Source organism: Crotalus tigris, unplaced genomic scaffold, assembly GCF_016545835.1.
Source record: "Crotalus tigris isolate CLP2741 ecotype Arizona unplaced genomic scaffold, ASM1654583v1 scf7180000024382.2542628, whole genome shotgun sequence".
Lineage (NCBI taxonomy): Eukaryota > Metazoa > Chordata > Lepidosauria > Squamata > Viperidae > Crotalus > Crotalus tigris.
This window is the reverse complement of record NW_024100552.1, coordinates 288,780-313,995: the sequence shown is the minus strand read 5'-3', so window position 1 is coordinate 313,995 and position 25,216 is coordinate 288,780. Positions and strand designations below refer to the sequence as shown.

The window sequence follows — 25,216 nt, the reverse complement described above, 5'->3', positions numbered from 1 at the left end:
GTAGTTTTCAATTTCCTGTCAGTCAATTTCCTGGGGGAAAGCTACATTACAGCCAATAGGTCTGGATGTTCCAACTAATGTAGGCTGCTAACAGGGATCAAGCATTCAAACACATTTACACATATTTTGAAACCATTTTACTGGCTTCCAAGTCCAAATTTAAGTATTACGATTTTACAGGTCTTCATTTCTTAGAATTTAGGTACAGTAAATGCTAGATTATCTTCCTCCGTATAATTTTTTCTAATATGGTGTGATTTACATCATGAGAAAGGCAGGGCTAGATGAAACAAAAGTTGGAATTAAGATTGCCGGGAGAAATATCAACAACCTAAGATATGCAGATGATACCACTCTAATAGCAGAAAGTGAAGAGGAACTAAAGAGCCTCTTGATGCAGGTGAAGAAGGAGAATGCAAAAGTTGGCTTGAAAATCAACATTAAGAAAACCAAAATCATGGCATCCCGTCCTCTCAATTCCTGGCAAATAGATGGGGAAGAAATGGAGGTAGTGACAGATTTTATTTTTCTGGGCTCCAAGATCACCTCAGATGGGGACTGCAGCCAACAAATTAAAAGACACTTGCTTCTGGGGAGGAAAGCTATGGCAAATCTACACAGCATACTAAAAAGCAGAGATATCACCCTGCCAACAAAAGTGCATATAGTCCAGGCCATGGTTTTCCCAGTTGCAATGTATGGCTGTGAAAGTTGGACCATAAGAAAGGCTGAGCGCCAAAGAATTGAGGCCTTTGAACTATGGTGCTGGAGAAGATTCCTGCGAGTCCCTTGAACTGCAAGGCGTTCAAACCGGTCAGTCCTAGAAGAGATCAACCCCGACTGCTCTTTAGAAGGCCAGATCCTGAAGTTGAAACTCAAATACTTTGGCCACCTAATGAGAACGAAAGACTCACTGGAGAAGGGCCTAATGCTGGGAAAGATTGAGGGCAATAGAAGAATGGAACGACAGAGAATGAGATGGCTGGATGGAGTCACTGAAGCAGTAGGTGTGAACTTAAATGGACTCCAGAAGATGGTAGAGGACAGAAAGACCTGGAGGAACGTTGTCCATGGGGTCGCGATGGGTCGGACACGACTTCGCAATTAACAACAACAAATGCCTAGAATTTTCTTTCCAGGTATCCCTTATCTTCAAAATTAACAAATAGGAAGAAAAGATTTTGAAGTGAGGATCCCTCTGTGGTTAAAGACTTAAACATTATTCTTAGCTTTTTCTACATTACTACCTTTTGAAGTGAGTTATTCTTTTAAAATACCACTAGTTGAAAATTTTAGCCAGTATTTTATTTCTTTTCTTGTGTAATTCAATCCAGAAATCCAATTAATCATTGAAAGGCAAAATTTAAATTCCTGGAAATAAAGGTGAAACTAAATAATTTCTAGAATATCAAAGGTAAATCAATGCATTGATAATCTGGCTGGTTACTACATTGAGTAGTAACTAAGAAGCAATCCCCTCCTTATTATCAGTGCACTTGAAGCCATGCTATTCAGAATATATTCACATTTCCTAAGTATTTTATTTGTAACCTTTAGACCCTTACCATATTGCCAAACTGTATCCAGTGCACTTCATTCACTGAGTTGATTCGGGATTGGAGAGTCTGAAGTGCATATGGGAAAGAACTCACTTGGAGGACAAGGAGATTGAAGGCTTCAAGGACTTCTCTGCAGTTTATCACTCTATCAGCAAGTCCTTGACTAGGCTCACCATGAGACAGTGAGCTTGAGATAGCACTGTGAAGAGAGTCAAAACATGCATGTCTAGTATACCAAAACAAAAAAGATTAAAACAGGAATAGCAAGTTCAAAAAGAAGCATGAAAACATATTTCAGAAATAATGAATTCACATCTTTTCCCACTCCTGTAGTATAACCATCGACAGTCACTTTTGTAAACCTGCGGCACTGTTCCTGCTTAAATATTGGTACCAATGAAGCTTACCCTCATTTCATAAAAAATATTTCCACATATTTAGAACAACAGAAAACCAATTTTGGAAATATGTTAACTCCTCATCCTGTAACAAAACCAAATGAAATAATTACAGTTATAACTGCCTCCTTCTCAATCCAGAAAAACCAAGGTTTGATATAGTTCAATGACCAAAGGCATTTATTGCTACATAACTTATTATAAGCAACCTGAAAAGCACATCCTCACTGAATTCTATAGCATAGTTTTCAAACTTATCTGGCTTTACTTCAATGCCTTACCTTGTTAAATCTGCATGGGCATTGTCATGTACAAGCACAAAAAGAGTATATGGATTCTGTTTCACTCGTCTCATGAAACCATCAAACTTGGTTTGAATCTCATTGTCAAGCTGCACAACATATTTTTCTGCTCTTTGGTAAGCTGTTTCACTTTCTTCAAGCCCTAAGTCTACAAGAACACCTAGAAGAAGAAACGAGGCTTTTATCCAAAATTAATGAATACGTTTTTTAAGTATCAAAGTAGCATGTAAAAGGTATGATTTTAATTATCGATCTGTATATGCCTATAAAATCCATGCTATATCTGTATATAGAATATGCCGTATCATATATATTGTTACAAGACCACAAATATTGTAAATAGCATATTTACTCACTCTAATTGCCTAGAAAAGAGTAAGTAAAAACTTCATGAACAAATGATAGATGAAAATTAGGCTTTATTTTCCTTACAAACAGCCTTTTAGCTGGCTGAATGGCCAGAGGCCATTCAACAGCTTCAGAGACTATTTTTTTTAATCCATGTAATCTTCTGTGTTAAATAGCACTCTGTGTTAAATACTGTACATTTTGTACTACCACTTTGTAAAGCTTCAGAAAATTGCTTCACAGTGAAATGTAAGCAAAGCATCTTTCAAAACAACAAAAACAGTTGTGCTTTTTGCAATACTCATTTAACTGCTTCAGAAGGTGTTCAGTTTTCTTCATATGATTCAGAAAGAGTTTTTTTATTCAAGCTTAACTGAAATTGCTTCAGTCAAGAGGCCTATGAAATTATAAATTATAAGAAAAAGCCCTAACAGAACTTTCAATGAACAGTCTCCTATATTGCTCTTCTATCTCCCCTTGACAGGAAAAAATAGAATTCTGAAAAATAACTTTCTGCTGGATTTAATAAGCTTATTTTCTCTTGGCTATTTACCTGATTGTCGAATCCGCTGGATGGTTTGTTGAACAAGGACCTCTGAACGAGGAACTACAACAATAAAATCTACTTTGTTGAAGTGGCCCAGGTCCAGACTTTGGTTGCCACTATCTGCTATGGCACAGACCTGTGACAAGAGCTTTCTGGCAACTGTGAGTTGTGGCTGATAAATCTGGAAAGTTTCTGTATACAAGTCTAGGATAAAGTAGAATCATCATTTATTTTCTGGTCCAGAAATTGACACTGAAATCCACTGCTATATGTGGCCCCAAAATAAGTCTCTTAGAAATAACCCGTAAAATTTCTGATTCCACCATATGCATCTATTTTGCATCATCATCCTGCCTAACATATCCTTCTCCATCACAAACAATATTAGTTGTAGCTCCTGGACACCAAAGCATGTCTGTCTCTTTTGTGACTTAGAGCAGCCTTATCTAATTTGGCACCTTCCTGGTGTGAGCTTATTGCAGCGTGCAGAACTCTAAAATTTATGGAAAGACTTCTAGAAGTCATATTCCACACTTATCTAGGAAATGAGGATTAGGGAATGCTGATCTAGAGAAGTCTGATAATTGATTTTATCTCTGAAGTGAACTATGCCTAGGCCTTGCTCTAAGAATATACTGTAAGAACTGGATTAGGATTCATCTCTTCCCTGCAAAGGTTTATGGTTTGGGGAAAGACAGGATGAATAATTAATATAGTAATATGATATGACATATTGTAAAATTCATTAAATACATAGCATAAAATTCATTAAATACATAGCATACTTCAGTTTTAAAACAATAGCCTAAATCTGTGCAGCTACAGTACTAGAATTTTTAACAAGCATGCTTAATATAACTTATAGTTTGACAGAAACTCAGACATGGCCATGGACTAAGATCTTTTGCAGGCTAAGAGCTTCATTTTTTAGAAGAAGTTCAAGATTTTGAAATGTAATCAGATGTTTTATGTCTCACAGAAAATACTCCATGAAAACTTTTAAAAAATATTTTAATGAAAATAACATGTATGCTACTGATATACTGATCATACATAAGAAATATTAGTGACAACGCATTATCTACTTTTAGTGTGTTCTTTTATTTAAATTACTACCAATTGCATAATCTAATCTGTAGTCCATTTCTGTAGAAATAAATTCAGTAAAATCAAAAGAATTATTGAATGTAAATTTAAAGCTGTCACCCACACCTTTTGCCAATAGGCTAAATATCATACTATTATTTTAGAAAAAAATCCATTCTAACTGGAGAAAAACATGGCACTATTGACATCCAAAAAGCACACATACAGATATTCCTTTCTACTTTCACATTCATCAGCATACAAACTCCTTCCAAACTTGAGGAAACCACTAGCAGTAGTTTCATGACTGCAGCATCTGGTTTCCAGATTTTCTGTGGTTTCACTGTTTAAGTAGGTGATGCAAAATTATGTACAGACTAATGTTTGACATGAATTATTTCTTATAAGATAATCCTTACCCAGAACTTGAGTGGAAACCATGGCAGCTGCTTCTTGAGATGATACACACTCATTAACGTCCCCACTGAATGGAATGACGACGTTATCTCCCCGTCTCTGTTGCATCATCTCTAATAACTTGTCCAACTCGTCGCCTGGTAGAGAAATCACTCATAATATAAATATTTAGTCATCTCATTAAATATTTCATAAGAAATGGTGTGAAGTCATGTTTTACTTTAAACACGAGGACTCAGACTCTCATTTATTCTTGGCTGTTTCATTATTTCAAGGTATGAATCTGTGGATGTGAAGAAGTATCAGAGTAGGTTTGTTTAGGAGGATCATGTCAGCATTTTAAAGCCAGGTGTTTCAGTTAAAAAACCTGCAACTTTAAGGCAAGATCACCATTTGTGATGTGACATTTCACTTGGTCAACGTTGAAGCAATGTTTTGTTTTTATTACTGTTCTTTAGCCATGGTAATGATTGGGTGAGTTTAGGATCCTCCTGCCAAAATCAATTTCAAAGAGGATACTGTAGATCAGTGTTTCTCAACCTTGACAATTTTAAGGCATGTGGACTTCAACTCCCAGAATTCCACAGCCAGCAATGCTGTAGATTGAATGCATTAGACTTTAGAATCAAAGGATTGAAAATTGTTGATTCAAAAGAAATAATATTGGAGAGCAACAATATTGCCCTCCAATTTCTATCCTGCCTGGGCAAAACACGAAGTTTCTAGCTTGATAAAAGAGATGTTAAAGTAATGACATTTGTACCAAATGATTCATTTGTATTAAACAGGAGGGGGAGCTCTTACAGCACAAGGTAAGAGGAAATAAGTTGATGCTTTTAAGAATCAATGAAAGTAAAATTATTTTCTTCCTATTATCTCCTTTACTTTTATACACGCACCCCTTCATAAAATTTGAACATTTTCTGAACTAATTTTCTGTATCAAGATTATCTTAATCATTTAAAATGACAGCCTACAATAATCAGCATTAAAGAGTTAATTTCTGAAATGGTTTTTTTTTTATTTGTAAAAATGGCCACATCATTAAATCAGAGTAATGGCAGACTGTAAGATTCACTCACCTAAAGATGTGTTTTTGAAATGTGATGCCAGAAAACTAACTTTTCCTGTAATGAGCTCATAACTTATCTCCTTTAAAAATTCACTGGTGGTAAGCATGCTCTCTGCAAGAGCTCTAGACTGGTATTGACCTATGGAAAAATCAATGCATGAGGTGGAACAAGAGAAAAAAAAAAAAAACAAGACTTTGCTTATGTGAGTTTTACCTTCCTGTGTTTCTTTTAACACTTCCCAGAAAAGCCAAGTAACTTTAGCCTTATGTGATGAAGACTCCTTTATATTTTTTATTTACCAAACCATCTTGAAAATCTAAAACTTCTGGATATAAACCTGTAAACTTTTTTTAGCCTCTCATAATATAACAATGCTTTTTTAAAACTACTATTCTGGAAACCTATCAGTAGCTCACCTTCTAAAAGATAAAACATAACATTTACAAAAAGGATTTATTGATGGAAACTCTGCCTTCAGACCTCACTCCACCAACAAATGCTTTTTGCGTTCTAATCTACCATCAAAATACAAATTTGGTTTGTAGATTATTAATTCCTCACATCTCTAAGACATATATCTGGTTGAATTAAGTTACAATTGCTATAAATATTCATGTGTGGTGCTAATGTTTAAAATCCTACATACATTCACAAAGAAACAAGTTTTATTTAACTATTACATTATCTGAGATTTCAAAGAAGCATAAATTAGAAGCCTGCCCCTAATTTTATCCTCCCCAAAATACATCTTGAGGTAGGTTGTACATTTTGAGAAAGAGGGAAGGGGTCAGGGAGGATGACACAGTATTATTGGTCCAAGGTCATCCAGTTGGCTCAGGGGTTGAGCAGGACTTGAATCTCCCTGGTCTAAGTCCAACAAATTAACCATTCACTGGTATTTTTGAGTAAACATTGGTAAGATTGTTAAACCATTTAACGCTCTAAATCTGCAAAGCAGTGATTGAAACATACAAATCTGTCTCTTTCTGTCATCATATTTGCTTTCTAACCTATATTAATAATAGCCAGTTTAGTCTAGTGCAGTGGTTCTCAACCTTTTTAATGTTGCGACCCCCCCCAACCGGTCGTAAGTCGAGGACTACTCAACCGGTCGTAAGTTGAGGACTACTCAACTGGTGCAGCACCGTTTGCAGAATGGGACTTTTGGCGGGCTCAGCAGGGCAGAGACAGCCTGGACAATTCCTATTGGCTTTTGAAAGCCAATAGAATTAGACTCTATTCAAGAGAGTCTATTCTATTGGCTTTCAAAAGCCAATAGAATAAAAGGGAGTAGCACAGCTAAGGAAAAGGGGGAAAAAATGGTGGACTGGGTTGTTTGGCGACCCCCGTGAAATGGTCGTTCGACCCCAAATGGGGTCCTGACCCACAGGTTGAGAACCACTGGTCTAGTGGTTAAGGCACCAGACTAGAAATCAGGAGATTGTGAATTCTAGTCCTGCCTTAGGTACAGTATAAAAGCCAGCTGGGAGACTTTGGACCCAGTGACTCTTTCTCAGCCCAATTCACCTCACAACTTTGTTGTTATGGGAAAATAGGGGGAGGAAGGAGCAATAGGTATATTTTCCACCTTGAGTTATTTTGAGTTATTTTTTAAAAATAATAAAAGTGGAATAAAAACATCTAAACAAAAAAAAAAACACACACACACACAGAAATGGTACACAAAACCCTCACAGCTGCATTTAACACCATTTGAGAAAGTCTGAATGTTTGTAAAGCAAGCACCGAAAATAGCAACAGGTTACATTAGAATATTTTAACATGGACTATTCTGCAATAGGCACCACGCATGTGCGGCGCTCCCGGGCAGGGAAAGTCGTCGACTTACGACCGGTTGGGGTCGTGGCATTAAAAAGGTTGAGAACCACTGCACTACATGATGGCAAGCCAAGCCAGTGAACCCTTTCTGAGGAAACCAAGGGCCTACTCAGACCTAACCCTTTCTAACAACCTTCCTTGCCTTAAATGTATCCACAATGAAAGTCCAGACATTTTCTTTTGCATACATATCACCTTTGCGATAGTACTTAGAATCAGTGAAATAGCTGGAATGTGAGAAATAATGCATTTCTAAGTCCATTTGTACTGGATGACTATGATGATGATGATACCACTCTTTGGCTTAGGTGATCCAAGAATAATGAAAAGAACTAAGGCTGGGATTACACTGTGAAAGTCAGAGTGAAATCTACTTTCCTCCACATCAGACATAATATTATTTTTCCTGAGGGGTTAACTTCCAGTATATTATTTTAAAATTAAAATGAAACCTTGCTCACTTGGGGGGGGGGGGTGTTGCGTGCTTTGGTTCTATTTCTTACCAAAGAAATCTAGTGCATATTATTGCAGGAGAGAGGGCACTTCAACCACAACTACAGGCTACCACTCTGGATGTGAAATTGGTTGGGACCTGGAAAGGCACAAGCATTCAATGGCTGAATGGGCTGGAGAAATCATTTATTCCCTCCATTCTCAAAAGGCACCAATGTTCTTTCTACCACCAATGAATGGGGGGGGGGGATTTGGAGAAACAGTTTGACTCTTAATGTTTCTGGAAATCTGAATGCACTTAGAATACATTTCTAAGATAGTAAAGACTCTGTGGAAGGTTTTTGATGATTAAAGCTGATGGTATAACCCACATATCAGAATATAGAATATTGTATGTTGTCTTGTAAGTATTTAATGTTGTCTATTTATGGTTTTTGTTTGGAGTTGGTAGTATAAGCAGGTTAGATTTCAGTAAGCCTTCTGTTTGTTTATCTCTCTGACTGGGATCCAACAATAACACAGATGCTATATATTTAAAGCATGCTGAGACACCAAATATTTGTATTACAATAAAAAATGTAGCTGTTGAGAGACTATACAAAAAAAAAATACCTACCTAAAACTACTACACAGAACTCACTTCCCCTGATCTTCGAGGTGCAGATAGCAACCACATAATCTGGCACCCTCTGTTGGTGCTTCATTTCAGTCAGTGACCGCAGTGTTTCAGAAATGCCTTCTGCCAAGGAATTCTGAGTAACCACCACATGTACCATGTCTTGGGAAACACTAGCAATTAACTTGGCAAGCCATGGAAGTTGAGCTGGTGACAAGGAGATACTCGGCACATTCATTTGTGAGGACTGTTCCCTTGAAGTAAATTCCTGCATAGCTTTCAACATGATCTGTTCAAATTCTTCCCTGAGAGGTATCTTATCAGGACCTGCAATGTCATTAAATAGAGGATCAAAACTTACCATAAGAACCTCTTCCATCAACCTAGATACATTGTATCTGTTACTAGGTCAGAATCCTACCAAAATAATCCACTCAAAATAGAAAGTTTCCGCATTTAAAAAACTCCAGCATCTCACTATGAATATTTAACTATTATATAATAGAAAATTCAAGAAATAAGAACTGTTTGGCAGAGATTAAGATACAAGGCACATTATGATGTCAACATGTCATTTGGTTTGTCTCTTACAATGTTCTCTCACTCTCTTCTTGGCAGCCAACCTTTTGGCAGTGGGCTACTGTTCTCACCTCAGTGGCATTCCAGAGTCTGCACTATATTGGATTGATAGTGATTATCTGCACAAAGGCTTGGGAGATGATTGGAATGAAAGATTCTTCTATTTGTACCATTCTAATAATTTTATCACAGTGTGTTTTTAGGGGGAAGAGAGCCAGTGACAGAAGAAGACAGCAGTTGTCCCATTGCCTTAGAGCACAATCCACTAGGTTGCCTCCAATCTTGTATTAGTACACTAACAGAGACAGAGATGGCAGCAATTCTAGCTTATCAAATACAGAAGTGTGAGAATAATGTGTATAAATCCACATACATGTGGAAGGTTCACTTATATAATATGAAAAAACCTATTTTTACAAGCTTTCTAAAGCACAGATGCATTGGATTACAACTCCCATAATTATGAGCTATTTTACTATGCCTACAATATCTGAAAGTTGCTGTAGTGTAGTCTCCAAAGGGAAGCTTTCAGAAGGACAAATACATAAACATATGTCTAAGCATGTTATAATATACCTTAACCAGATGATGCAAACAATCTGATGTATCAGGATATATACTTTTTCCCATAATAAATTTGAAATGAATGTTCAGCAATTTAGTATTTATTATTGATTACCAGAGATTGATAATAGGTCTATTAAAAAATATTGTAGGTCTAATAGGTCTATTAAAAAGCCTTCAGTGGATTTGATTTAGGAATGATTTATAATTACAAGAGAATAGAAAATCTCCCTGATACTACAGTTTGCTCAGTGTCAAGAAAAACTCAAAGTAGTTATAAAATTCACCTTTTAACTCATCCAGGACCAGAGATTTTGTATTTTTAATATTTTAGTTGCTTATATAGATTAATTGATCCTGCTCTATTATACTTAAGCCACAAATTCTTAATTAAACTTGCTCCATTCCCCCAGGTTTACCTGCATCAATATTTGCTCCTAAAATAAATTCTTCAAATAAATATATTCATGACATTACTTTCTGTATAAACTCAATTTGATTCTGACTAAGTACATACATACATACATACATACATACATACATCAATGTTATGGTTTTGTAATCAAACTTCATTTTAAATAAAAATATTTCTTTCTGAATCTTTTCTACTGTGAAATGGGGCGTTGTCTTACCTGAACGCCTTTTCTCAGCAGGATGATGTAGAGTCCAAATGGATGGGTTCTATGACGGCCTTCCTGCCTGGCAGACTGGGTAAAAACTTCGGCCACACCCCTTCCTTTGGGCGTGACCCCAGTTTTGACTTAGGCGAGAAACTTTGTTGGAATTAACCTTGCAGCTCTTTATTATATCTTTATTATATCCCTGCCTAGACCTATCCTCTGGGTGGGCTTGGACTCTACATCATCCTGCTGAGAAAAGGCGTTCAGGTAAGACAACGCCCCTTCTCCAGCAGGATGACTGTAGAGTCCAAATGGATGGGACATACCAAAGCCCTCATGTCCCCCTGGGAGGGAATGTCTAGGCTACCGAACTCTGAGCAGATACGACCTGTTGAAGAACTCTTCTGCCAAAAGCCGCGTCTGCTGCTGCTAGGGAGTCTAAACGGTAGTGTCGAATGAAAACCGAAGGTGAGGACCAGGTTGCGGCCCTGCAAATCTCTTCCACCGGAGCTTGCGTTAGCCACGCCGCAGATGTGGCTGCGCTCCGAGTTGAGTGGGCAGTCACCTGAGTTGGTGCTGGCAAATCCTCTGAGACGTAGGCCTGCACTATGCAGGCTCTGATCCACCTGCCTATGGTGGAAGAAGATGCCTTCTTTCCCATAGTTGATGGTTGAAAGGACACAAATAATGCTTCAGTCTTTCGGAAAGCCGAGGTGCGTTTCACGTAGAAACACAGTGCTCTCCGTACGTCTAGCTTGTGCCATCTGTGTTCTAGCTTATGTTTGGGTCTTGGACAGAAATCAGGAAGCGTAAGTTCCTGAGATCTGTGAAAGGTGCTATTTACCTTCGGGATGAAGGTCGGGTCTGGTCTAAGAACGACCCTGTCTTTGAAAAAGGTACACAGATCCTTCCTTACTGACAGAGCTGCTAGTTCTGAAATTCTCCTTGCCGAAGTAATTGCCACAAGGAAAGCTACCTTCAGTGATAGGTGATGGAGTGAGCATGTTTCAAGAGGTTCGAAGGGTGCAGATGTCAAGGCTAGAAGGACCCTAGGCAGGTTCCAGGACGGGTACCTGTGTATGACTGGGGGCTTTGTGTTAGACGCCCCTTTTAAGAAGGCATTAATCGCTGGATGTTGTGCTAGGGAAGTTAAGTTGTCGCAGGAGAGTACGGTTGAGAGGGCCGATATCTGTCTGCGGATGGTATTGACTGACAGGCCCCTATTAAGACCCTCCAATAGGTAGTCTAGGATATTGGGGATAGATACTGCGGTCGGGTCTAGGTGAAGCGAAGCGCACCACCTGCAGAATCCCTTCCATGTAGCGTCGTAAATCCTATTGGTGGACGCCCTTCGTGATGCCTGTATGATCGATATCACCCCTGCAGAATAAGATTGTTTAGTTAAGCTTTGCCGCTCAAATGCCAAGCGGCTAGTTGTAGCCACTGGGGATCTGGGTGTACAAGCTTGCCCTGACTGAGTTTTACCCTGTCCGGGGGAATCCTCCACGGAGGTGATATCGAAAGGTCCACGAGGTCGGCAAACCACGGGCGCCGTGGCCAGTGAGGGGCAATGCAGACCATTTCTGCGCCCTCCAGGATCATCTTGCGTATGGTTGCCGGTATTAGTGGCAGCGGTGGGAAGGCGTACAGGAGTTGCGCCGGCCACCGGCACCTGAGAGCATCCGTTCCCTCCGATCCCGGGGACGGGAATCTGGAGAAGAACCTGGGGAGTTGTGTGTTCTTGTGGTTGGCAAATAGATCTAGGTGCGGTTGTCCGAACCTCCGGGAGATCTCCTCGAAGAGAGCCGGGTCCAGACGCCATTCCGACTGGTCCACCTTGGCTCTGCTCAGGGAGTCCGCCTGGGTGTTTGTTTCCCCTGAGATGTGTTCCGCTCTGATGGAACTCACATTGGCTTCTGCCCACCGAGCCAGAACCAATGCTTCTTTCATTAGTTCCACTGATTTCGTTCCTCCCTCCTTGTTTACATGTGCCTTGGCTGCTACATTGTCTGTAAGCACGAGGACGTGTCTCCTCGTTACTAGGTGTGAGAAATGACGGAGGGCCAGGTGTATGGCCCGGAGCTCTAGCCAGTTGATGCTGTGTGACAGGTCCTTTTGACCCCACTGGCCCTGTGCTATCTGGGTCCCCAGATGGGCTCCCCATCCGAACAGGCTCGCATCTGTCGTGAGCGTGACCCTGTTCGGTTCCCTGAATATGCTCCCCTTGAGTGTCATGGGGGATAGCCACCATTTTAGTGATTTCATCACCTGTGCTGGTACCAGCACACTCCTGTTGGAGGTGCTGAGGTTCCTCCTCTGGTAGGGTAGGAGGAACCACTGCAACTCCCTCGAGTGGAGCCTTGCCCATGGGATGATGCCCATGCAAGATATCATCTTTCCCAGGAGCTTCGAGAGTTGTAGCAAGGGCACTCTCCTGATCTTTTGAATTTGGTGGATTAGCTTGGATATGCTGATCAGTCGCTCCTGGGAAAGGAATACCCTGCACTGTGACGTGTCTATCACCGCGCCCAGGTGTTGCAGTCTCCTTGAGGGAATGAGGTGGCTCTTGTTTAGATTGACCGAAAATCCGTGCCCCTGTAGGGTTCGGATTGTGGTCTTGAGATCTGTCCTTGCTTGTTCCCGAGATCTGGACTGAATCAAGATGTCGTCCAGATAAAACTGGACGCGAACCGGAATCAACCTGAGATGGGCCGCTAGTACAGCTAAGATCTTTGTGAATACCCTTGGTGCTGACGACAGTCCGAAGGGTAATGCCCTGTATTGGTAATGTCGCCCCGCGTAGGTAAATCTGAGGAATTTCCGGTAGCTGGGGTGGATGGGGATGTGTAGGTACGCCTCTGTGAGATCTATTGAGGATAGTAGATCGTCTTCCCTGACGCTGGCTAGTATGGACTTTAAGGAGTGCATCTTGAACCTCCTGTACTTTATGAAATAGTTCAGGCCCTTCAGGTCCAAGATTGCTCTCCACCCTCCTGATGTCTTTGGGATGACGAAGAGGATAGAGTAAAATCCTCTTCCCTCCTCCTCCTTTGGTACCTTCTCTATGGCCTGAATTGACAGGAGGTGGACTATAGCCGAAGTTATCAGCCTCGTCTTGTGTGCTCTTCTGGAGATGGGACATCTGATGAACCGGTTTGGTGGGGGAGAGCAGAAGTCTAAGGTCAGGCCATGTCTGATCGTTTCCAGGACCCAGGAGTCGGTCGTGGTCTGCTCCCAGACCCTGATGAAATTTCCTAACCGACCCCCAATGGGAGTATCCTGTTTGGCGTCACTTGGTGCGTTTAAAGGATCTGCCTCCCGCTCCCCTATATGGGCGTCTGGACTGGAACTGGCCCCTGGCTCCCGGGCTCTGGCGATCCTGGGTTCGATCCTGTCTGGGGTAGAAGGATCGTGAGCCTCTGGGCCAGTCCCAGGATTGCCCTGATCGAAAGGGCTGCCTCCATTCCCAGGGGCTTCCTGGGCGGGAACCCTGTCTCCGGAAGTCCTGACTGCCTCTCCTGTCTAACTTCTTTGATGGGTGTACTAGGATTTTTTTCTTGTCTCTGCCTTCGCTGACATGTGGGTCCAGAATGGAACCAAATAGGTCTACTCCACTGTATTTGGACGTCGAAAGACGCCATTTGGACCCCAGGTCTGTCTTCCAATTTTTGAGCCATAGTAGCCTACGTGAGGCCACTGTGGCCGCAATGGATCTAGCCGCATACTTTGTTGCGTGCAGTGAAGCGTCTGAGACAAATTGCGAGGCCGCGAGGAGCTTGGCCAATGTTTGGTGTATTCTGACCTGGTCTGGAGGCACCGTGCCTTGCAGTTCCCTCAGCCACATGATGCTGGCCCTCGCGAAGAAAGATGAGGAAGTGGCTGCTCTGGCCGCCCAGGCTGCAGCCATATGGGAACGCCGGAGTGAGTGTTCAAATTTCTTCTCCTCAGGCCTCAAGACCTCCGCCATGTCTCCTGGAATCGCGGAGGTAGAAAATAATGAGATTAATGGGTTATCGACAGTGGGAACCTCTAACATGTTAGAGAAGGAGGGAGATAGGTTGAAAAGCTTTCTTTCCGCGCTGTTTGGTGCCGGTGGGCTTGCAAGTGAGGACCATTGTTCCTCCAGCGTGGTCATGAAGACCTCCGCACATGGGATGTACTTATCTTGTGGAACCTTTTTGGCAAACAGAGGATTGGCCTCCTTGCTTGTTGAGGGCTTCTCATCCTGTACTGATGTTAGGTTGACTGTGGAAACAGCCTTTACCAGGAGTGATTTTAGGAGCGCTGGGTTAAAGAGTCCAGAGCTCGTTGCCTGCTCAGGTGCCGTCTCCTCGTCCTCCGAGAGGGGCATGTCTGACATGTCGAGGTCCACTGAGTCACCCTCTCCCAGTTGAGAGGAAGTTTCAGAGGTGCTGGTAGGGGGTGGCCTAGCCCGACCCTTACGGGGTGTGTGAAAGGCCACTTGTCCCTTAGAAGCCATGAACTGGGAGAATGCATCCTGCATGAATGCATGGAATTGTGCCGACCAAATGCCCTCCTGCGCTTTGTCGTTAGAGTGAGGCGCTGGGGTGCGGTCGGGTGAAGAAGCTGGTGAGGAGGGGTTGGAGGAGTCTAACTGTTCAGTTTCCCCAGGAGGAGACCAAGTCTTAAGCACTTCCTCGGCAGTAGGGTCTGTGCTGGGTGCCACCGCTGGGACAGGGGAAACCGAATTTGTCCCATTGGCATTGGTTCTCTGTGCCCTGCTAATTTGTCTTTCTAAAGCCAAATGTCTCCTCAAAGCCTCTCGCTCAGCCGTTTTAGACTGTCCCTTCTGAGAAAGGTGTTTTGTTTTAGCTTTCTTCTTCCCCCCCACCTCAGATTCAGAAGATCTGCGTTTTTGTTGTTGCTGTGGGGGGGACAATTGAGGGACCTGTGTGACTGAATACGAGACATTGTCTGCCATTGTGCCAGACACCCCGAGTAGGTAGTGCCTGGAGTGGGGGACAGGATACGCAGATCAGATGCAGATGTTTGGGGCTGAGCCCTCCTCTGCCTATACAAACAATGGCCGGACAGACAGGAGTCTTTGGACAGAAGATCCTGCAAGGCAGTGACTAAAGGTCACTATAGGAACAGTCAGAGAAAAATACTCCTCCTCACCTCCTCACTTAGTCCAGAGAAAGTGCAGTTTATACCTCTCTCTCCCCCTGTCTGTGGCTGTGGCAGCAGACCACGATCAGAAAGGTTCTCTTCCTTTTCCCTCTTCCTTCCTCCTGTCTCAGTTTCTTGCGATAATCCCGGATTTTAGCTTAAGGGCTGCCCCTTTGTCTGCAAGGGAATGGAGTCCGGATGGCCCCGCCCCCAAGGGAAAACGGCGGGAAGGTCCGTTCGCTCAAAATGGCGAATGGGGAAGAAACCACGCCTCCTAATGTTAGCCCGGGAATCCACGAGGTTCAAACAATGGCGGATCTTTGACTCTGAGGCTCTCGCGCCGCTCCGCTGGTCTATGCCGAGCGGCGCCTCGGTTTAGCCGCTTTCCGCGCGGCTCAGCTGTTTCGCGCTGAGCGGCGCCTCGTTCTATCGGCCCCAATCACGCTTTCCGCGCGGCTCAGCTGTTTGGCGCTGAGCGGCGCCTCGTTCTATCGCCCGAACCGCTCAGCTGTTTGGCGGCCCCGGAGAGCGGCGAGCAATCCGGTAGTGAAACCCCCGCCCCACAGCTGCTCGGTGGGCCGGTTATCGGCGGGCGAGCGATCCGGTCCGGCTCCAAGCCTCCCGTTAGTCCCTGACGCCCCACTCACGAATCCGCCGATCCCGGCTGCCTCTCTCGAGTCCTATCCGCTGCCAGACAAATTTTCGTTCAACTGGAGGAAGAGGGGATTCCCTTTTTTTTTTTTTTTTTTTTTTTAAGTTAAGTTAGTTTTGTTCTGAGAGCTGCTTCTCGCACTTCTACCAGGCTTCGAGACTGAGTCAAAACTGGGGTCACGCCCAAAGGAAGGGGTGTGGCCGAAGTTTTTACCCAGTCTGCCAGGCAGGAAGGCCGTCATAGAACCCATCCATTTGGACTCTACAGTCATCCTGCTGGAGAACAACATTAGCTTTAAGTGAGAGGGAATACTTTCAGCTTATTACATCTTTGCCCAAACTTTTTATTCCAAAATATTTGTCTTTCCCACCAATATATATGTTTCTTATAAGTACAGATAGAAAAATTTAAATATTTATCAGTTCTAATTCTTTTCCTTTGATCTTCTAACTTCCTAGCATTTAGAAAAACTATCCTATGATGTTCACCTGCTGACCATCTACACGTCTCTGTTCCTACCATTTTTACCCAGTAAACTCATCAACAGTGAAACTTTTTTTCAAGTCAATACATTTGCATTGATTTTTTTTTTTTTTTTTTGCCTTTTCTCACCCTTCTCAATTTCTCTCTCCATTTACCTCCCCCACCCCACTAACTGCTTCCCAACCCATTTGGACCACATATAAAAGAAATTCACAGATGATTATTAAACCCTCTAATTTAAAAACCTGACTTTTCCCCCCAGGCCTTCCCTTAGGATAGTTGGGTGGGCCCCTTTAAACTGCGGAGGATGTTGAAGAACGATTGATTGTTCCTTCAGACATTCTTTTATATGCTATTGTTGTTTACTAACATTGTAAAGCTACCAGAGTTGTTTTGGAGTTGAGTGACAGAGAAATTAAATTAAATTAATTAAATTAAAATAAAATACTGTAGACAATCTAGTTGAGCTCTAATTTCCCCATTCCCAGATCCTTTTATTCTGATATTAACTTGTTTACAAGGCTCTGATCTCTATATTTGATCGTATTTCTCAAGTAATATGAAAAATATTAAACATCTTATAAACATTATATCTCTACTCATCTCTTGAAGGAATCTTTTTTATGGATAAAATGACATTTTAGAAACAAAACTCCTATTTTATGTATTTATTTGTATCCTGCTGTTATTATTTTTATAGATAACTGAAGGCAGTTAACATATCCAATACACTTTCCTCTTCCTATTTTCCCCACAACAACTATCCTGTGAGTGAGTTGGGCTAGAGAGAGTGCCGGCCCAAGGTCTCCCAGCTGGCTTTCAAGGCTAATGCTATATTTTGTTTTTTTTTATCATTCTTCCATCAAAAGCTGAAGACTTTTTTTTTCTTTGTAACAGGGTTGAACTAATACCTTGAAAACATAATACTTTATCTCTGTCCCAATTTATGTCTCTCAGCTCACAAATGTTTTGCTAAATTCTGTCTCTCACCAGAGCATTTACAAATCTTAGTATTATAGCCCTTCTACATCTTTATCAGAAAATTTTATGTCTGATAGTTTCCCATTAAGCTTGCATTGAAAAATACAGTTTTTCTACATTTTCTCTAAGACTCAAATTATTTCTCCTATTCTGATCATGAATAACAGAAAATCCAAATAACATCTGTAACTTTTCTAATATCAATATTTATTTTTTAGTAGCAACTTCATGTGCTTTGCCAGCAATTTGGGCAATCTCCACAACTTGAGAAGACAATTCTTTAAGCTGTTCATTAACTTGTTCAAACATAACTGCCAAGGTTTGTCAGATTGCATGAGGTAACCTAAACCCTTACATCTTTAGTTCTTAGTGGAGTTCTTAAAATAGATTTCCCAATGAGACAGTTTAAAAGCTTCATCCTGAATGGTGCTCAATTTTCCTTATATTTGTAAAAATATCCTCCCCCACCATGTATTTTTCCTTATTATAGTGGAATGCCACTTTGCCACTTTGGAATCAACCATGTAAGCCTTAATTCTTCTTTTCTGGAATGACCTTTGATATCTTTTTATTATTAGTCATGCCAGTTAGCCAAATATTTATTTAAAAAAATGAATAGCAAAAGTTATTAGAAAAAATGGTTGAGAAGAGATCAATGCTTCATCTTTACTGCAGACTAGCTACATCTTCCTCCATTTTCTCACTCTTGGTTCTAATATTTAAAGAAACCTGAGCATAAACTTAAATTTATCCCATCAATGTTAGCAGATACTAAGCACTGCTCTACTGTTTGGAGGTGTTCCATTATTATAGAAACTTGCTTTTGTAAGGGCATTAAAATGCTATTCTTATTTTGATCAGAGGTGTTCAGAAGTTGGCTTTTCCTCACATTGTCTCACCTAACCAGTTGCATCAGGAGATAATGATTCATGCAAGAAATAGCTGATAGGTTGCCAAGGAAATGTTTCCATTATCAAATTAGCACATAAAATAGACACTGAATATTGATTGGCACAGCGGAATCAAAGGAGTAAGGCTCTCAGATTTTGATCTGTGCTCAATCAGATAAATACCCTAGCATGGATCAAAACATATTTCTCAGAAAAGGAAAGGTATTTCTGAATGGTGCTCATCTGTTTCTTGGCTGAGAGAGCCAGCGTTGTTCAAAAATAGTCTCTATGGTCATGTGGAAAGCATGAAAAATGGAATGCTGTTAGCTTCCACCAAAGTGGTACCTATTAAATCTACTCATATTTGCATGCTTTCAAACTGCTAGGTGATCAGGAGCTGGGGCAGGAATAGGAGCTCACCCCATTGCGCAGTGCTTGAGCCTCGAACCCAGGCTGTTAGCTTTCCAGCTGATAAGCTCAGCATCTTTAACTGCTGAGTCATTGTGCCCCAGAAAGAGACAGTACATATTACACAATTTTGTTTTTGTTTTGATTTTGATTTTGTTTCCTGCGAATCCCAGATTGCATATTTACAACTACAGTAATTACCTGCTCAAAACCAGAAACACTAAAATTTGCTACGCATCTGATTTTGTAATATGGGCCATCTAATATGAAAGAGAAAGTTCATATTACAAAATCAGATGTGTAGCAAAATTCAGTGTTCATGGTTTTGAGCAGATAATTACTGTACTTGTAAAAAGGCAATCTGAATTTCATAGGAAATACAATCACTAGTGTACATTTTGTAAAAAATGAAGTAACATGCATATACAGTATGTAAACACATGGAGATGTGTATGTACTTTTTACATTGCTTTTACTTAAAAAAAACTCTCAAAAAACACTTCCTCCAATTCATTAATCTTCATTTTCCACATTTGTTATATGATCCTGAAACATTCTTTTCAGTTGTTTCCTGTGAATTTTAGCCTATATTTGAGAAAACATCCAGTTATTTTGGGACAGAAGAGGACAGAGGGAGTGACCATTGTCAGTTACCAGGAATATAAAGTCCTGCTACTGGCACTTTTCATATTTTTCCCTAGAAAAGCAGCCAGGATGTACAATATTCAACCAAATATTTAGCTTCTGATTTGTGGGTGTTTATGCTTTTAAAAATAACATACACATAGATAAACGCAGATGACACAGTACTATATACAGCTCAAGGTAAAATTTGTCTTTCCACTTGTGTCATTAATATTCAACTGTTAGATTTCAACAATTTTTACACCAACAGAGTTTTTCAGTTAGGGTTAGAACCAAGTTTTATATATAGCCATATATTTGCCAATCCATCCCAATTTTCAACAGTGCTTCTTTGATTTTAAACTTTTTCCCTGAATGGTGATTGCCTTGTGCAAATTTACAAGAAAGAAGATATACAGAGCATACAATAATATTGCATTTGCTGTAAATTATGACGGTTGTAGAGGTGTTTTTTTTAATTTTCTAATTTTTAATTACACACATTAACCATTCAGATTAAAATTATTTGAAACACCATATTTCTCTTTGAAATAAGAATTTCATAAATTATTATTACATTTTCTCAGGAGAGAAACTCTTGTAAAATATTTGTAAAAATTCTTGGCTAAAAAAACACCCATGTATGTTTCTGCATAAAATCTGCTTAAAAGGAAGATAATTTGTGTGCATGCCGTCATGTGCATTCCTGTCTCCTGCAGATTTCACAATACAGTTCAAGGGCATTTCAAGTATCCAACATCAACCATTAATGCTTTTACAAATATAGATTAGCCATATTGGGGAGGGAATCTACTCATCGAGGAACACTGGTGCCATTCCAATGATGAGTCAGACTAATCTGTAACTAGCAAGCAATCCATATTGGGTTCTTACCATAGTTAAGCTAAAATTTTAAAAAGGTAGAAAATTGTCTGAAACATGTTTATTTGATTAAGTCCTTTCTATTTTCCTAATGGGAATTGTCAGAGCTGCCCTAGCCCTACTTGTTTACATTTACAGAGTAGAATTTATCCATTAAAACTTCATGCAGAGGGCCTTTCTGAATGAAAGCAGAGATGGTTATAATGTAAAGTTGCCCGAAATTAATCAGAAATTTAAATTTCAGGATAAAATTGAAAAAAATGAAAAAGGTGAAAATATTCCTAGAATGAGGGCAGAATAACTTCGGTCATAATGTTTGTGACATTTAGTCTCACAAAAATTGAACACGGAAGATGAATTAATATCTTATTACAAAAATTAAAGTTTATTATCTGCAGATGACAATGGTTTGTAGGAGATAATATTTACGCAGCAAAAAAAAGCAATATACTTTTTTATGTCTTACCTAGCCAGACAAGATACTGTATTGTTAAAATAATCATGTTCTCCACACTTAGTAACTGACTCCCAGTCAAACCAAAAAGATCCAAATCTTTGTTTTCCAGCTGAGGAATCTTGTAGGAATTCACTAGCAATGGACTTACTACAATGTCTCCAACATTCCCATAGAAATAAGGTAAAGTGCCATAACCTTTAAAAAGAAAAATATAAGCTCTATTCAAATTACTGCAGAATTGCTTTACATTTTTTTAAATGTTATAAAATAAAAATTATTGTTAAGCAAGGAATCAAAATATTCCCACAAAAATATGAAAAATCTTTTTAGGTGGGATGTAAAAATCATTGAGCCAAGGTGGCGCAGCAGTTAGAGTGCAGTACTGCAGGCCACTTTAGCTGACTGTGTTCAACAGGTCAGCGGTTCAAATCTCACCGGCTCAAGGTTGACTCAGCCTTCCATCCTTCCGAGGTAGGTAAACTGAGGACCCAGATTGTTGGGGGCAATGTAAATATATATATACATTGCTTACTGGTGTACACCGCTTAGAGAGTGCTTGCACTTAAAGCGGTATATAAGTCTCATAAATAAATAAAATAAATAAATTACAGGTAGTTCTCACTTAACTGGTAATTAGGATCAGCAACTCCATCGCTAAACAACACAGTCAATGTGCAATATCATGTGACCATAGCAACGTATGAAGGAAATCGCTGCAATTCCAGTTGCCGTTGTTAAACAAATCCCATGTGGTCACTAAGCATAATATCATATGATTACCATTTGCGACTACCTGCCTTTGCTTGTTGAAAGCCAGCAAGAAAGGTCACAAATGGTATCACAGGACTGTGAGCTGGTTGCCAAGTGCTCAAATTGTAATCATATAATTGCAGTGACTCTGTGACAGCCACAACTATGAGGATTGGTAGTAAATCTCCTCGTTCAGTGTCATCATAACTTTAAACTGTTGTTGAACAAGTAATTATTAAGTGAGGACTACTTGTATAAACCTAGATGACAAAGACATCTATGCATTTTAAGGTCTAACAAAAATGAAGAAGAATAGTAGAGTAATGATTGTAACATATAGATATCTTTCTCTACTAACAATAGTACTAACATCCCTCCTAAATCTCAATTTTAGTTCATTACCATCAATCCAAATTTAAAAGTTATATGCAGAATTGTTTAAATGCTATATTTACCTGTATCTCCATGCAATATATAGTATTTTAAATAATAGGCAATAAAAGATTTTCATACTGCCTGTATATTTTTCTGACATAGTTGCAGATTTGTGTGTGTGTGTGTGTGTATGTGTGTGTGTGTCTCGGTAACTTGATATGGGTCAATGTCTCAAGTTCATAAAGGGAAATAACATCCTGTTACTTTCTTCTTTTATATACATATGTTAAATGCTAGCTCTAAAATGTGTACTTTACCTCAATGTGCAAAACTGATTTGAATGAGATTACTATTTCTTAAATGTGGTGTGGAATATATGTAATATAAGTATAGATACATTAAAAGGTCAATTTTCATCTCTTTGGGGCCATGAAGATATTTTTTCCTTCAAGGAAATGTAGTTCTACCAAGATTATTTTTAAGCTTGCATAGAATGGATGCAATATTTACGTTTTAGAATTTTAATCCAATGATTAAAAAAAACAGTAACAAAAAAACAGGAAAATAACAACTGTAGATTTTTGTACTACATTATATGAGAGCTTACCTATTAGAATCACTGGTCTGATTCCAGAGTTAATCAGCAGATTTTCAGGAACTATTACAGTCTCCCCTGCAGGGATGGGTTGAGGCTGTAAAATTCCAGTTAACATTGATTGCGGAACTGGGACGGATAAAAGTGGCTCTATAAAAATACAGAAAAGGGACGAATCTATAGTAAAAAAGCTCATGCTGAGATTTGGCCTTATGAACAATTTAACAAGAAAAAAAACATTCTTGTTTTACCAATCATTAACACAGTAACATTTAAATTACATTCTGCATTTCCTTTTGAAATTATAGTAAATTCTTTTAAACCATGAAGGCGCCCTCTTTTTCCTTAGCTCATCCTTCCAAAAGAAGTTACTTAAAAAAAAAAAGTTTGTAGTTGATGAAGGTGAATTAGAGAGGAAAGGATGCATACTGTATACAATTTCCTCAAAGCCAGACATTATAACAGCTATGCACAAAAATTCTACTGAAATGTTCCTGTACAAAGAATCAGATTCAATACTATCTTATAAACTATCACATGCAAATTAATAGTGAAACAATCTCACAGACTAATTGAATGTTGATTTATCATATCCTAATCACAATCTATCGAATCAAAACTTTAGACTCAGAGGGGCCATAGGGATTTTTAAAGATAAAGATGTGACATCAAGCATTAGGTATAAATCTTATCTCATTTGTTACTGCAAAGCTTAATTAATGATATGCAATAATTAAGCACAGATTAAAAAAACCACATCTTTTTTAAGCCGCAGAAATCTTTCTTGCTTTAATACACACTTTGTAATTCACCAGGAGAAATATCTACATTTTAAAAAAATCTCTAATCTGGAATACTGTTATCCATTAACATTTTATTTCAAAGTAATCCCATTTCAGCTAGCAAACACCTGATGGATGATCCAGGTCAAAGCAAGGTGGGGGAAATACATCCCTGCTACAATCTCTGGGGTTTCTGGTAGTTTTTATACTAGTGCCTGCAATGTCCTTCTGGGCCATCTGGCAAAATCAGGCTTTGTTACTAGTACTTTACTGTGGTCCTTCCTGTCAGAATGCTTCCATAAAATGGTGCTGGGAAGTCTGTTTAATAACTAGGTCACTGATCTACGCTGTCCCACCCTGTGTGGTTTAACATCTACATCAGATCTCTTGAGAAAGTCATTTTGACCTTTTGCATGGGATACCACCAGTATGCTGTGATGATACCCAGCCCTGTAATTGTTGCCTTGGTAGCAGCTCTTCTTTCTTTCCTTCAAGGCCATTTCCTATGACCTCTACATATCACTCCTTTGGATGTGATGGACTATAACTCATTGTACTGAGAATGATATCCAACCCATTTGGAATGCACAAGATTGGATAAAGTTGTTGTATACTGTGAAAAAGGCACGTGACTACCTATAGTACAGACAGCATTAAATAGCATTTATCAGTTTAAATTATGACCACAGAAGAATAAAGATTTCTGTCATGATATACAGATCAATGTTGGAATGAAGTTAGTTTATCTCATTCAATATGCATGTATTGATAATCTACTGAGATGAAATTAAGTACAACTTGTACAGACATCAGTTGGGAGCCTTAGATTTGTATCCACCATTTGGTCATGAAAGACTCTGGTACAGCCTAATTTGGAGATGGAAGTTCTTGCTCTCTACCCTGTGCTGCTGTGGAGAAGGCTAGTACACACACACACACACACACACACACACACACACACTTCTAATATATTATTTAACAAGTAATTAATAAACCACCAATGAAGCACACCAGATCACTGGCTGAACACACACATATATTGGAATCTTGCCTGCTCTCGGAAGAGACCGGATAGCAGGAACAGGCACAATTACACCAGGAGGAGGGACTGGGGATCCAGGAGACCATCCTCTGTGTCGTTTCTTGGGTGGGCCAGAACTTGTCAGAGTAGCTAAGCAGAATTAATACACACAAAGAAAATATAAATAACAAAAAGGATAAATATTTACCTTCTATATGCTTTAGTGTCCACCCTATCTAATAAAGCATTTTTATTGACAACTCTGATTTTCAGAAATTTTATAATTGCTGAAGTCATGATAGTAAAATAGGTAATAACAAGGTCAAGAAGTTATTTTTACTTTTTTCTGCACTACACTAGGGCCAGGAGACATTAAGTGATACACAGATCATGAAACTGTGGAGCTCATGACATTTGTCTTTTCTGCAATGTTGTTTCCACTGGTAACATCAGTGGCTTGGAGAGAAAGGGGAACTAAATGCAAAAAAACACCACAAATACCTTTAGACAATTGTAAAACAAGCAATAGCATTGTGGACTACAGGAAAACTGTAAGAAGATAACAAAGCAGGAGATTCAACAGGGTGAGTAAAAAAAAAACACAGTATGGTGGCACCCAACTTTTTTGGACTTTTCTACAATAAAGGTTTAACAACAACAACTTTAACTGCCAATTGGACTTCAAATATAGAAACCATGCATTTTACAGATGCAGTGTTTCAATCTTTTATTTTAGTGGGTCTATTATTTAATAAATAAGTGAATTAGTATAAAATATTAATCTG

General features: G+C 39.7%; 1 protein-coding gene across 7 annotated transcripts in view; it reads right to left on the bottom strand.

Moving 5' to 3' along the window:
- Positions 1–25,216, bottom strand: part of GREB1L (GREB1 like retinoic acid receptor coactivator) — a 168,335-nt gene that overhangs the window by 28,725 nt on the left and 114,394 nt on the right. For all 7 annotated transcript variants that reach the window (XM_039328533.1, XM_039328527.1, XM_039328526.1 and 4 more), the window contains 9 exons: positions 24,462–24,581; positions 22,641–22,778; positions 20,918–21,103; positions 8,639–8,965; positions 5,740–5,868; positions 4,660–4,794; positions 3,161–3,358; positions 2,239–2,419; positions 1,566–1,758 (listed from right to left, as the gene is read on the bottom strand). In XM_039328533.1, coding sequence (XP_039184467.1) covers positions 1,566–1,758; positions 2,239–2,419; positions 3,161–3,358; positions 4,660–4,794; positions 5,740–5,868; positions 8,639–8,965; positions 20,918–21,103; positions 22,641–22,778; positions 24,462–24,581 — 1,607 coding nt within the window. The remainder of the gene's footprint in view (positions 1–1,565; positions 1,759–2,238; positions 2,420–3,160; positions 3,359–4,659; positions 4,795–5,739; positions 5,869–8,638; positions 8,966–20,917; positions 21,104–22,640; positions 22,779–24,461; positions 24,582–25,216) is intronic.